A 13,611-nucleotide genomic window follows, 5' to 3' on the forward strand; every position below is an offset into this window, starting at 1 on the left:
CGCCGGCTAATCTCTGCATCTGAAGGGGTTTCCGCTCGATCTCACGAAACGAGTAAAGGAAGCGAAATGGGCCGTGAGGATCACTTTGTTCAAATGTTTACCTTGCGGGGGAAGAACACTTCCGCAGCAAGCCAGCTTTTATCTTTTGTTATATTGCATGTCTTTCCCAACGCTGTACATATGAAAACAGTTCAAGGGGACCTTTGGAAGATTGATTTAATGTGGCATTTAACATTCTCTTCTTTTGTTAAGGGGTCAAGATGGACACTGCAAGCCACAACAATGGATGGGAATTTTGTAGGTTACTCTTTATTACTCTTTTTCTGAAGTAACGTTTAATTTTTAATTAATCAGTTTTTATTTGTTGTCATAATGTTAAAACCTATTTATCTTTTTCTTCACCAGGGAAGTATTCAGATTCAGCCAGACCAAATGCAGGTACAGTAATCTTCTGTCCACCAATTCTAAGTACTTCCCAAAGGTTTTTTTATATATATATATATTTAATTTCCCTTCATTAAAAAAAGGACTCTGAAAAACTTATTTTTTTTCCCCTTATGTTCATCTTCAACAGACTGTGAATCCAATCCTGATTATTGTAATGGTCCCAGTTGTAGATGCTGTGCTTTATCCTTTAATCAAGAAATGCAAGATCAATTTTACGTAAGTTGATGTACTTACCTGACTTCCAAAAAGGCTCATTTTAGTGGTTTCTTTAAACTGCTCATCCAGCTCTAAAGTAACAAGAGCAAGTATTCAGCTAAGGAGAAAATAGCCTCATTTTAAATACACTACTAACATTTTAAACCAATGAAAATTAAAAAAAGAATATATGAGACTCTGCAAGTGGTGTGTACAGGCACCACAGACTAGAGGAAGAGAATCTAATAGTAAAGTACCAATTTTTTTCCAGTTAAGGGCAAAATCTTTTGCCTGCAGAAGAGATGCTGTTTACTGTTTTTTCTGCTTTCTGTGTCTATCCCCTCTCTCTTCCCAAAGCATAAGAAGTAGAAATACAACATACATCCCTACCATGTGTTGTGTTTTGGGCTTAAAACTACCTGAGACAAGTCGTGTTTCCTCTTCAGTCCCAGTGAGGAGTCCAGCTCACTGGATACTTCTAGGTGTAGTTTCAGAGGGCATTGCACATTATTTCTGATGTTGATAATGAAGTGAGAACTTGCAAGTTGGAGGAACAGAAGAGCATATCGTCCTTCAATAAATTCTTACAGGGCTAAGACGCAATGCTGTTTTTCCACTTAGTTATGAAAAATTCTGGGGGGTGTCCTGTGCTGGAAACGTTGTTGTTCACTGGTGGACATTACATCTGAGAAATGATACCACAAATAAAACACCTACCTTAAATTTACCTTTACAGCTGACCTGAATTTCAGTAGCTGTGTCCCAATTCAACATATTTCCCTGACTTTTTCTGTTCAATATTATTTTGACTTAAACACAGCAACATAGATATGAGTTTTTATACTTTTAAAAAAGGCATAACTACTTTCTGTTGTTTTAAAGATAACTGTACTGGATTTTTTAATCTTCCTGCAAATCAGACTTTTCCACAAACCTAATAATTATGTTTGGTCAATGTTTGAGCCCAGCAGATGCAGAGTAAAAGGTTATGATGCTACAGGGAAGATATATTTCCTGGTGGCGTAATTATGAACTGAGGCACCCAGCTTAGCAGAATGCTTTCTGTAACATCAGCCCTTCAGATGCTGATGACGTGCTAGTTGTGGCCATTTGAGTTTTCCACTGTGGAAAGAAAAGAGCTAACAGCTGAAGCTTTGAATTAATATTGTGTTATAACTCACATATGTGTTTTGCTGCTGTACCAGGCCCCTGAGGAAGATCACTGTTGGTATGTTCCTTGCATCTTTGGCTTTTGTTGCTGCTGCCCTTGTGCAAGTGCAAATAGACGTAAGTTCAGCCACATGCAAGTATTTACTATTAATATTTAGTTGTTAATACAGAACAAGGTGTGCTTAAGGTGAAAATGAGACAAGACTTCTAATCTGGAACAAAGCATATGAGCACAGAAGTAGAAGGGAAAATATGCTAATCGCACTATTGCACTATACTTTAATAACATTAGCTATGAACACCATCCTGCAAAAAAAATCTCATCTGCCATTGACATAAATAACACATTAAAGGCAACCTCAGGTCTTTAAACTGAGATTAAAAGCTGAAAACCAGAGATTTGTTTGGCCTACCAGGGAGCTGCTTTGTATCTCTGATCTCTTCTGACATTTAGACTTGGAAGGGAAGTGTGGCAGGCCACAGTCTGGGAAGCACCATCACAGCATGAGCAAAGATGTTTAAGGCAGGATTCATCAAACCTAACTTTCCTTGGCCCAAAGGGAGGTACCATACCTGAAACAGATGTGGGTTTCCTCTGTAGCTGGGGAGTCAGCAACACCTCTGGGAGGTGATCCATTGCATCCCAAGATCTGAATAGCTATCCAGAGGTGCCTGCCTCATCATGCACCATCAAGGCGAGATGCTCAACTCTTAAATAACTTTCATAAGGAATGAGGAGTTCTCTCCTTAATGCCTAGATCTAGCAGCGGAAAAAGTTTTATATTCAACTCTGACTCTCAAACTTGAAAGTAAAGGGTTTTATAGAGGTTTATATGCTGGTATAAATGCATCCAGGCTGCCTCCCTGAACGCCCTGTTCAGAAGGCCAGAGCTGTGCACACACACCTACTGCCATTGGGCAGAAGCTTCATCAAAGCTGGTGATTTCCCACACTGCTGCACAAGAGTCTCCTGCAGAAGGGTAAAGATGGACCTGTTTTTGTTGTGTGATGTACCTAAAGAGATTGAAGCTAGCAAAAGTACAGGGAAGGAGACAAGGTTGAGGCAGAACTGAAACAGATACAACCCTTGCAGCTCTTGATGCTCTGCAAGAGCAGAAGCTATTTACTGTTAGGTCTGGTGGAAAGCAGAGTTTCCAGAAGCTCAGTTTCTCTGCACTATCACACCAGGCAGTGCCCATACATGCCTCTGCCCAGTTCAGCAGCTGGGGGAAAAGGTGTCAAAAATGGTACAAGGAACCTCAGGAACCCAGGCTGCCACAGGATGGGGGAAAAGCCCATGGCCTTAGTAGTGGCGGCATGCTGCAGGACCTGATCAAAGAGGAACCACATCTGGCTATGGAGCCATTATGGTGGATGAGCTTCTTTCCCCAGGCAGCAGTAAGGCATCTTGTGAGACTAGTAACAAAGCCCCTTGTTAAAGTTACATCTCTCTGACAATCACAGATCATCAAGCAAATGCTAATCTTCATTATAAGATAATTAAGATCACAGTAACTATAGTACTTTTTCCATGTTACCTAGATAGGGCACTAATTTTTTTTTTTCTTGTGCTACAGAAAACTCTTCCAGTTTTCCCTGCAGCTGAGCAGTCCCAAATCAAAGTAATAAATCTAGGTACTGATGATGTAAGAGTTTGGTTTGAACCTCAACTTCAGAGTGCGAATGTAACATCTATGCAGTCAGTAAGTAAGGGGAGGTGGGCAATAGCAAGTTAAAAAAAAAAAAACATGCAGTAAATCAAAGTGGTTCTTAACTAATGGTTCAATATTGATTTTTTTTCTGTTAAAGCTTTTTTAAATTTTGTATTGTGGAATGAATTGTTAGTGGAAACAGTGAATGAAGAAATGGTAACTGTCAATATTCAAAGTAGTACTGGTTTGTTTTGGCAAGAGCCTTTTTCAAGAAGATATAAGAAGATGAATAGTGATTTTGAACTAATTGAAAATTTCACTCTTGCTAAAAAGGTGCCACTTCTTAACAGCAAGAATGCTGCTTCCTTCAATAAAAGTCCATTCAGCTCTAAGTCACTGCTCTTACTGTGAGTGATCACTTACTTGAACAGGGAGCTTTTTCTGTGGCTACATCACCTATTTTAAGCTTCAGCTTTTGCTGTCAAAGAACCTTTTCAGGTTCTATTACAGCACAGCCTCGATAGCCTTATTGACAGAAAAATATGGTAGAGCTGATGGACATTTTTTAAAAATGTACGTTAGGAAGTGCGTTCTCTGATAGCCTGCAGTCCTGTTTCCATATAAGAAGAGAAACCCTATTCCATCCTCCTCCAAATTTGCCTGACATGGAAACTGAGCTGTGAGGAGAAGATGAGGGCACCCAAATTGTATGTTGATGTGGAATTGATATGACCATGATACACACCTGAAAATGAAGGGTGTAAGATGTCTATAGTAGAGAGTGGAGCATTTTATAACCCAGATGTTTTGGATTATAAAATGCTTTTTATAATCCTATAAAACAGGGTTGTTCTAGTACTTGTTAACATATGCATTAATGTTTTAAGTATTTTATGCTGATGAAATGTGTTTAGAGTATTTAAAACATGTCCTGGTAATAGTCACTCCTGTTAGGCTGAAACCATGAAGATGCAGCTTGCATTTGCATCTCTTGGGAGGTGTTGTCATTTGAAAAATGCTGCATCTTATGCTAGTGCTGTCTCTGTGGCTAAACAGAATTTTACTTGGTGGTGGTAAACCTGATTTATCTGGAGCAAGAAGTACACAGGAAAATATAACAGCTATTTCATAATGCTTGTGGGAAGCTCATGTTACTCTGAAGCTTGTGTAATGAAAGAAATTAATAAAAAATAATGATCAAATGAAATTAGTACTTCATGTAGAAAACATTACAAAAACGAAAGTTGGGAGATGCTCATGATCTCTGGCACTTCAGAAGTAACAACCCTGTAAACTGCTGACCCACAACCCGAGTCCATAACACTCCTTTAAAGGTATAGACAAATATGCAGTTGCATGGAAATTCATAGCAATTCATTTGTCTTTGTAGACGGGCTACATGACATTTGAGACTTCTCAGTTGCACTCATTACGTGTAATCTCTGGAAATACAGCTATAACTAAACCTATCAAGTTGCCAGGGGGAAACCGTCACACTCTGGGAGTTAAAAATACTGCAACAAGCCTTGTTGCTGAACTGGTAAGTCTGCTGAATTCCCAAGATATAAAAGATATACATTAATGTCTTAGCAGCTATCTACATGGAGTGTGTGAAGCAGAGAGGACAAGCTCTGGGTAGCTATTCCTTTGTCTTGCTTTCTGTCTCTTCTCTCTGCTGTACCCATAAGACTCTCCCTATAGAGAGCAGGGCAGAACATTTAAAAAAAAAAGCGCAAAACCTAAAAACACAGTAAAAAGATTACCAACTTAAATATTTAACTTAATTACCCTTTCATCAAGACTTGAAAATGCTGTTATGACCATGCATTTTAGTAGACCTGTATCCTAGCAGGATCCTAAAAGGAAAGGTCTGAAGTCTTGCTCTGAAGCCTCTGTTAATTCTCACTGCTATGTAATAGTGCACACTTAAGCTGTTCAGTGATGCCAATGAATTACCTTGATAACTCTTTCTTCCACCAGCTCTTTGACAATGTCACATCAAAACCAGAAGAAGGAAATAACCTCATCAGGTAGAGTTTCTTTTGCTCCTAAACTTTGGCAGTAGTGTGAATTCAATCTACCTCTTCAGTGGACTCTTCTTGCTTAATGTAGCTTTCTATACCGTAGGAAATCTCTGCTTGCTGGACACCTCACTTTGATGTTTAGGGGGTGTGGGAAATTCTGGGGTATGATTCGTCTAAGCTATCATCTATCATACAGGCTTTGGGTATAATTTAGCTAAAACCAGAAGTGCATGTTTTGTTTTGTTGTTTAGACTTTTTTTGTGTGTCTTTTTGTCTAGGTTTTTTTGCACAGATTGTGTGTCTATACCTCTTTTTTAATCTTGGGTAAGAAGTATCCTACCACGTCTCTGGTTTTCTTCTGCATCTTCTATTGGCAGATGTATTTGTTACTGGCTATAGTAAAGGCTTGCTTTTGACTTTCTCCCAAGCAAGCAGTGGGCTGATGTGGGTCTGGCTTGCTTTTTGCATTAGCCATGTTTTAAGAGACTTAGGGTTCTTTCAAAAATATTAACTGACAAAAATGAAAGGGGAAGATTTGATGCTTGTTGTGCTGCTGTATACAATTAAAAGTAAAACCTGTATTATTAAAACCTGTATTATTTGACTTATGCATATTTTGTTTAGTATTTCATCACTCTTGCATTTTAAAGGTTCATAAACAATTTGCCTGATCCTGTCAATGTCACTATGGGTGACACTTCTTTTGGGATACTGACATCTCTTTCTGCCAGTAATTACCACCTCTTTCCAGGAGGAAGGTAAGCATTTTCCTTTACCTAAATCTAACCACTGAAAGACATACTTGTACTTGGGAAAAGGACATAGAACTCTTTTATTTTACATAATAGACACAATTGTCTATGCCTATGGTCTGAACTGTGTTTTTTCTTTTTCAGAAAAGATAAGATTATGGTTATTAGAAATTCAATGCCTTGTTCAGTTACTTCAAAAGCATTTGGATTTGGCAGTGCCAATACAATTATAATTAACGAGGTGAGTCACCAGTACTGTTGGATGGACAAGACAGAATTACTTTTCAGGTCAACATTTTCTTCAATTAAAAAGAACACTTGTAGAATTATCCCTCTTACAAGAATTCTATCATATGTACAATTAAGGGTATGTTAAACAGAACATAAACCCATTATTAACTATAAAAATAATGATGGGTATGATAAAGATATAATAAAACCATAGAATCTTTGGGAGGGACGTTTTAAGGTCATCTAGTTCAATGCCCCTGCAATAAGCAGGGACATCTTCAACTAGATCAGGTTGCCCAGAGCCCCGTCCAACCTGACCTTGAATGTTGCCAATGATAGGGCATCTACCACCTCTGGGCAGCCTGTGCCAGCGTTTCACCACCCTCATTGTGAAATATTTCTTCCTTCTATCTAGTTGAAATCTGCCCTCTTTTAGGTCAAAACCATTACCCCCTGTCCTATTGCTACAGGCCCTGCTAAAAAGTCTGTCCCCATCTTTCTTAGAAGCCCTTTTGAAGTACTGGAAGGCTGCAAGATGGTGTTCCCAGAGCCTTCTCTTCTCAAGGGTGAACAACCCCAACTATTTCAGCTTGTCCTCACAGGCGAGTGTTCCATCCCTGTGATCATTTGTGTGGCCCTCCTCTGGTCCATGTCTTTCCTGTGCTGAGGGCTCCAGAGCTGAACACAGTACTCCATGTGGGGTCTCACCAGAATGGAGTAGAGGGACAGAATCAACCAGCTGGCCACGCTACTTTGGATGCAGCCCAGGATACAGTTGGCCTTCTGGGCTGTGAGTGCACATTGCTGGCTCATGTCCAGCTTTTCATCCACCAGGACCCCCAAGTCCTTCTTGGCAGAGCTGCTCTCAATCTCTTCATCCCTCTCAGACTGTACTGATACTGGGGGTTGCCCTGACCCAGGTGTAGGACCCTGCACTTGGCCTTGTTGAACCTCATGAGGTTCACATGGGCCCATTCCTCAAGCTTGTCCAGTTTCCTCTGGATGGCACCCCGTCCCTCAGGCATGTCAACAGCACCACTCAGCTTGGTGTCATCTGCAAACTTGCTGAGGGTGCACTCGATCCCACAGTCTTTGTCACTAATGAAGATAAACACTACTGGTTGCAATACAGATCCTTGAAGGACTCTGCTTGTCACCAACTTCCACCTGGACACTGAGCCATTGACCACATTGACCCTCTGGGTGCGACCATCCAAACAATTCCTCATCTACCTAACAGTCCACCCATCAAATCCATCTTTCTCCAATTGAGAGAGAAGGATGTTGTGGGGAACCATGTCAAAGGCCTTATAGAAGTCCAGATAGACAACATCCATAGCTCTTCCCTTGTCCACTGAGGTAGTAACTCCATTCTAGAAGGCTACTAGGTTGGCCAGGCAGGACTTTCCCTTCCTGAAGCCATGCTGGCTGTCTCGAATCACCTCCCTGTCCTCGGTGTGCCCTAGCATAGCTTCTATGGGGATCTGCTCCAGGATCTTCCCAGGCACAGAGGTGAGGCTGACACGTTGGTAGTTCCCAGGGTCCTCCTTGCTACCCTTTTTCACAAATGGATGCAATGTTTCCCTTTTTCCAGTCTCCAGGGACTTCACCTGACTGCCAGGATTTTTCAAGTATCCTGAAGAATGGCTTGGCAACTGCATCAGCCAATTCCCTCAGGACTCTGGGATGCATCTCATCAGGTCCCATAGACTTGTGCATGTTCAGGTTCCTCAGGTGGTCACGAACCTCACCTTTTCCCACAGTGGGAGGGACTTTGCTCCTCCAGATCCCATCTTGCAATCCATCCACTAGAGTGGTGTGGGAAGGGAGACTGCCAGTGAAGACTGAGGCAAAGAAATCCTTGATTACTTCAGCCTTCTCATCCATTATTGCAAGTTTGCCAGCCTTGCTCATCAAGGGGGGTATGCTTTCTTTGACCTTCCTTTTCTGGCTGACATACCTGTAGAAGCCCTTATTACTCTTTGCATCCCTTGCCAAGTTCAGCTCCAGTGACACCTTACAGAAGGCCAGATAGATGGCATCAGTAGCTCTTTCCTTGTCCTCTGATGTGGTCACTATGATGGAAGGCCACTAGGTTGGTCAGGCAGGACTTGCCCTTGGTGAAGCCGTGCTGGCTGTCCTGAATCACCTCTGTGTTCTCCATCTGCCTTAGTGTAGCTTCTAGTAATAATAATGCGAGATTTTTGTGTTCATCACCTAATGGCCTTAAATCTTTAGCCCTATTAGACACTAAGAATTTGCAAGGAGTCTGCTGTAAAATAGCTACTACTCTATAACTAGGTACGTAGTGCTTCGTATACAGTATTTCTTACTTATCTAGAACTTTTTGTATGTGTGATTAAAGAGATGTTATCAAACTGCTTAGAGTCTTCAGTTTACAGACTCTTTACCATTGTTCCTAATGTGCTATTTTAATTTTCAGTGTTCTGGGGACACTCTTGATGTAACGTATTCTGAAGATATCCCACCCAACACAGTCCATATGGCTTGGCAGATCCCTCAGTATTTTATTCTTACATGTGCAGAAGTAGTCTTCTCTGTCACTGGGCTGGAGTTTTCATACTCACAGGTAGGTTTTGCTCTTCAGAGCTCTCACTGTGTTGAGAACCTTGGTACAAATGAAGGTCTTATGCGATTTATTGTTTTTTAAGAGGTGATTTAGTATTGCTGCTTTGTTTGAAGAATGATGCCCTTCAGAGCTCCTTAGTAGGACTACAGGCTGGCACAAGTTGGCCTTTTTCACTAGCATTCAGTGCTTTCCATGAAGCTATGTGGAATTATATCATTTGAAGACTTGACCACCAGTCCCCAAACCTCCTTCTTGCATGTGACTTTCCATTGAAAATAAGTGAAACTGTACTGCTGCTGTAAAACCAAACTAGAGAGCCTTCAAATATAAAATTAAGACGTATTGACACCTTATGTCCACACCAATTTCCCCCATACAGTCTTTAGCAACAGTTTAAGTATACACTCTTAATTCCTTTGTTTTCCAACTCCAGTTTGTATTACTGGCTGTGTGTATTTCTTCCCTTATCACTGTAGTTCATAGACTCAGAATTGGGAAAGTTATAAGACGTGGCTTGCTAGACTATGGTGCACTCAACTTCTTCATTTAATGTGTACCATGCGCGACTGAGTTAGATGTAAAATGTGCCTGTTAATTACTCAGTATGTACAAAGTAAAAGGTGTTACATCAGTGCTAGTAATCTCTTGCTCATCAATGCCTTCCCCAGGCCTGTCTAGTTCTCTAGCAATTCTTAAGTTAAAAAAAAAAAATCAACAACAAATGAAGAAATCCTTTCTCCTCCACCAGAGAACCAGTGTTTCTTATAATGTAAAGAATGCAGTAAACATCAGAAAATAAGTGATAGCGGTGTTTGACTAAAACTTAAGTGCCTTTTACTTCTGTAGGCCCCATCGAATATGAAGGCAGTGCTGCAGGCAGGATGGCTGCTAACAGTGGCTGTTGGTAACATAATTGTCCTTATTGTGGCTGGAGCATCCAAACTCAGTGAGCAGGTAAGTGCACAAGCAATTGGTGTGCTTTTATATTACACTAGGAGAAAGCGGTGCTAATACAGGGGGAAGTCATGGCTGATGATCCTCAACCACAACTTCTGAACATCAGCATTACGGGGGATTTGCATTTATAATTGGCATGTAGGAGGTTAGTGTTAGCTACAAGAGTGTACCAGTACATTGTAGAACTAGTGCTTGACCAAATCTTATTAGAGTATATAAATAATGGAGTGATGAACCTTTAAGCTATCTGGATTAAAACTGGTATTGAAGGCTGTGACAACAGGGTGGTAACTTGTCTTCTGGAGCCACTTCTAAAGTTTCTGTTGGCCTTTTTCCCCAGCACTTCCCCAATATGTGTACACATATACATACCCAGATTAAACTTTAAACAACTCTAACATACTTCCTTAACAAAGGTTTCTACCTCTTTTTATCTGTTTGCCATTCCTACCTCTCAATCTGTCAAGGACCTTCTCTTGCAAGCAGCAGTTTCTAGCATCTCTACAATAAATTGCTTCTCATGATGCGGAAAGGCCATGAACTTCTGGGATGAAATTCTAGAGTAATGGGATTAAAACCTACTAAAATTGTTTGTTGCTAATGAATCTTCACCTGCATACCTCAACCTTGCCATGTCCTTTCTGGCTCCATTGGTTTCAAATCTCACTCCTTGGGGCGTGAAAGCTGTGGTTATCCTGGTGAAGAGCACTTGGACAAGACTTTCTCAGATCACTTGTGGCACTCCCTAACAAATCAAAAGGGATAGCTGAGACAAGGGAGAACTTGTTTTTGAAACAGGTCTGGCAGTCCTGGTTTCAACTAAATTAACCAGCGAGAGCATGAAACAGAGCTGTTAAGACTTTTCAGCCTTCACAGAACTTCTGTCTCATCAATGAAGACAGAACTGCTGAAAGGGCCTCAATTTTGAGTTGCTTTAATATGTATTATATACATCTAATATGTAGTCCTTTAAGTCATATGGTACTTGTTATAGGTGCTCAGTCTCACATTCTGGATTAACTTCATTCCTTGCAAACAGTAAAATGGTGTAGTTCTTTCGAGGAACAAATATTGATGAATAAATTATACTTCTTTTTTTACAGTGGGCAGAGTATGTGCTGTTTGCTGCCTTGCTGTTGGCAGTTTGCATCATTTTTGCTGTCATGGCTTATTTTTATACCTATACTGATCCCAATGAGATTGAAGCCCAACTCGATGAGGAAGAAAAACAAGTCAAAAAAGATGAAGATGTCTATGAAAAGCAAGCTGAAGCTGACTCTCGGATGTAAAAGGTGTATTCAAGGAGTGTTTGTAAATTGTGGTATCCCATTAACTATCCCTGCAGTAAGAGGAATCAGGGTATCGGTAACACCTCTGGAAAATATGTCCAATGGGAGAAGATGAGAAAAACTGTTTTAACTTAAAATGCAGCCTCTCTTGAGAAGCAAGAGGAAAAGATTAGTCTCTCCTGTACTGAACACTGTATCCTGAAGAAACTCCAGCAGAATTTGCACTCTATGTACCTCAAGCTTAAATACCATAGCATTAAAATATTGGAATTGCACTCGGTACTATTAGACCCTGTGAAAAGATGTATTTTTATACTGCATTTCAATTTTGTTTCTTTCATGATAAGTATTGCCAAGAATAGTAATTGAAGCCAAGCTGTCTGCATGACCCCTCTAGCCTCACTGTTACTTGAAAGCAGCAGGTCACATGTGCCTTAAATTCTTTTGTACTCTGATGGATAATGGGAGCAAAGCTCTGGCATTGCTCAGATTAAAATGCTGTCTGTGTTCCACATGGCAGCAAATTGGCTGTGCACTATAATATAATGCTTTATGTGCCTGTTAACTACCCATTTAACTCCTATTATGTTTTTAATTAAATGTATTAATGAGGCATCCACTCAGGTAAACAGACAATGGCAAATGATGTTTGGAATAAGCGACAGCAATAAAACTTGTAACAAAATCATGGAAGTGGTGTAAGAGTATGACTTAACAAAACTTGGTATCACCTCTCTGATGCTTTTTCGTATGTGCTCCATCACTTGAAGCTAATGGGCCAGTGACAGTCTTCTGGGTCTTAATGTAGCTGTAACACCCATCAAATCTATATTTGCATACGTGCGTGTGCTCTGGCCTCTCCTGTTGCTGGCATCACGGATGCATGGGTCTCTGACCTGTGGTTCCCACTCTAGTTGCTGGCACTCAGATCTCCACATGCATGTGCACAGAGAGTAGTCCCTCACCCAGGAAAATGGTTTGGTAAGGCAAGTCCAAGCTGCTCTTCCTCTCTGTCCCACAGTTAGTCCTGTACCCTGTAGGCAGTAACCCCACTGGTGCCTCAGGTCATCCATGGAGAGCCTTGCACATGGCTTCAAGGTGCTGGCTGTCCCCCCAGCCCACAGAGCTGAGGGTCTCTTGGGACAGCCCCAGGAAGTTGTAGCTCAAGGGGTGCTCCATTTCTGTGCCATCCTGAGGAGCTGAGGGGTTTTGTGGTAGATTAGCAAGGATGTGTGGCCTGGCTCCTCAGCCAGCCTTTTCTTTGTCACATAGTTTAAGCAAAATAAACTCTTTTAACTGTATCACTACAGGATAGCATCTTCTGTCTACTACTTTGCCCTTATCAGGCAAAATGTTTATTTAGCACTTTAACATTTCTTTTCTTCCTTTGATATGCAGGTTATGTGTCTATTTTTTTAAATATCATAAGCTGTTGGAAGGTAGCACTTCAGCAAACTCACTAACTTGTCTACCACATGGATGGATGTGTTTTATGGGTAGAAAGCCTTCTGAAAAGGAGAAAATGAACTCCCTCATCTCACCAGCCATATTACCATAAGGTAGTATGGAGACAGTTGTGTGTGATGATATTTTATCCCATTTTCAACAAGAATTGATGTAATTAAAGTCAAAATATCCATGTGCCTTCTAATCCAAAATTTGTTGTGGAAAAAATCAGGGAACCTTGTATAAGCAGCTGGGCAGCTCTCGTTGGCACAGGCATTGCTGTGACTGTGTCTAGAAGCCATGTCTGGGGAAATTGGTCTTTGGGCTGGAATCGAGTGTTTTCAGTCCCTTAGTTTTGAGATTAAAGTTGTAGAGTTAACTTCTAAATCTGTCAGTGCTTAGTTTTGGATGCTGCTGTCTAGACTACCAGGCTGCTGAGAGGGTCTTTCTGTTAGGGAGAAGATACCCTGAAATCAATCGAATTAACAGTTGATCATTTGAACTTCAGTCCTTATTTCAAACAAAAATCTTAAAAAAAAATATGCAGCAGTGGTGAATTGTGAAAGCCTGTTCTAGCAATCAAATCTCTACTCATGGCTGGCCAGGTAGATACCGGAATGTGTATGTCCATGTGCTTACTAATATTACAAATATACTATACAGCTTCCATGTTTTTCCTAGTGCTTGTTAGCTCAACCTAATGACAGCTGACTATTCAAAGTCAGATTCTGTGAACTACATGAATCCTCTCCCTGCCACTTGCTGTTCTCCAAAATGGGCCTACAGGTGGCACAATCCTTTCACACACGCAGAATCACACAGAATCTCTAAGGTTAGAAAGGACCTTCAAGATCATCA

The 13,611-nt window shown here is 40.8% G+C and overlaps 1 protein-coding gene across 1 annotated transcript; it reads left to right on the forward strand.

The window, feature by feature from the left end:
• Positions 1–252: 252 nt before the first annotated feature.
• LOC104613717 (solute carrier family 15 member 1-like) lies at positions 253–11,307 on the forward strand (the record flags this gene model as incomplete). The annotated part of the gene is made up of 12 exons (XM_010284079.1): positions 253–297; positions 406–438; positions 575–663; positions 1,848–1,929; positions 3,390–3,515; positions 4,855–5,004; positions 5,445–5,494; positions 6,139–6,246; positions 6,385–6,481; positions 8,915–9,061; positions 9,908–10,015; positions 11,122–11,307. Coding segments are annotated over 12 exons (1,221 nt in total), but the record flags the coding sequence as incomplete, so codon positions are not given.
• Between the last annotated feature and the right edge of the window lie 2,304 nt (positions 11,308–13,611).

The sequence above is a fragment of the Phaethon lepturus genome, unplaced genomic scaffold (genome assembly GCF_000687285.1).
Source record: "Phaethon lepturus isolate BGI_N335 unplaced genomic scaffold, ASM68728v1 scaffold15503, whole genome shotgun sequence".
NCBI classification, from domain to species: Eukaryota; Metazoa; Chordata; class Aves; order Phaethontiformes; family Phaethontidae; genus Phaethon; species Phaethon lepturus.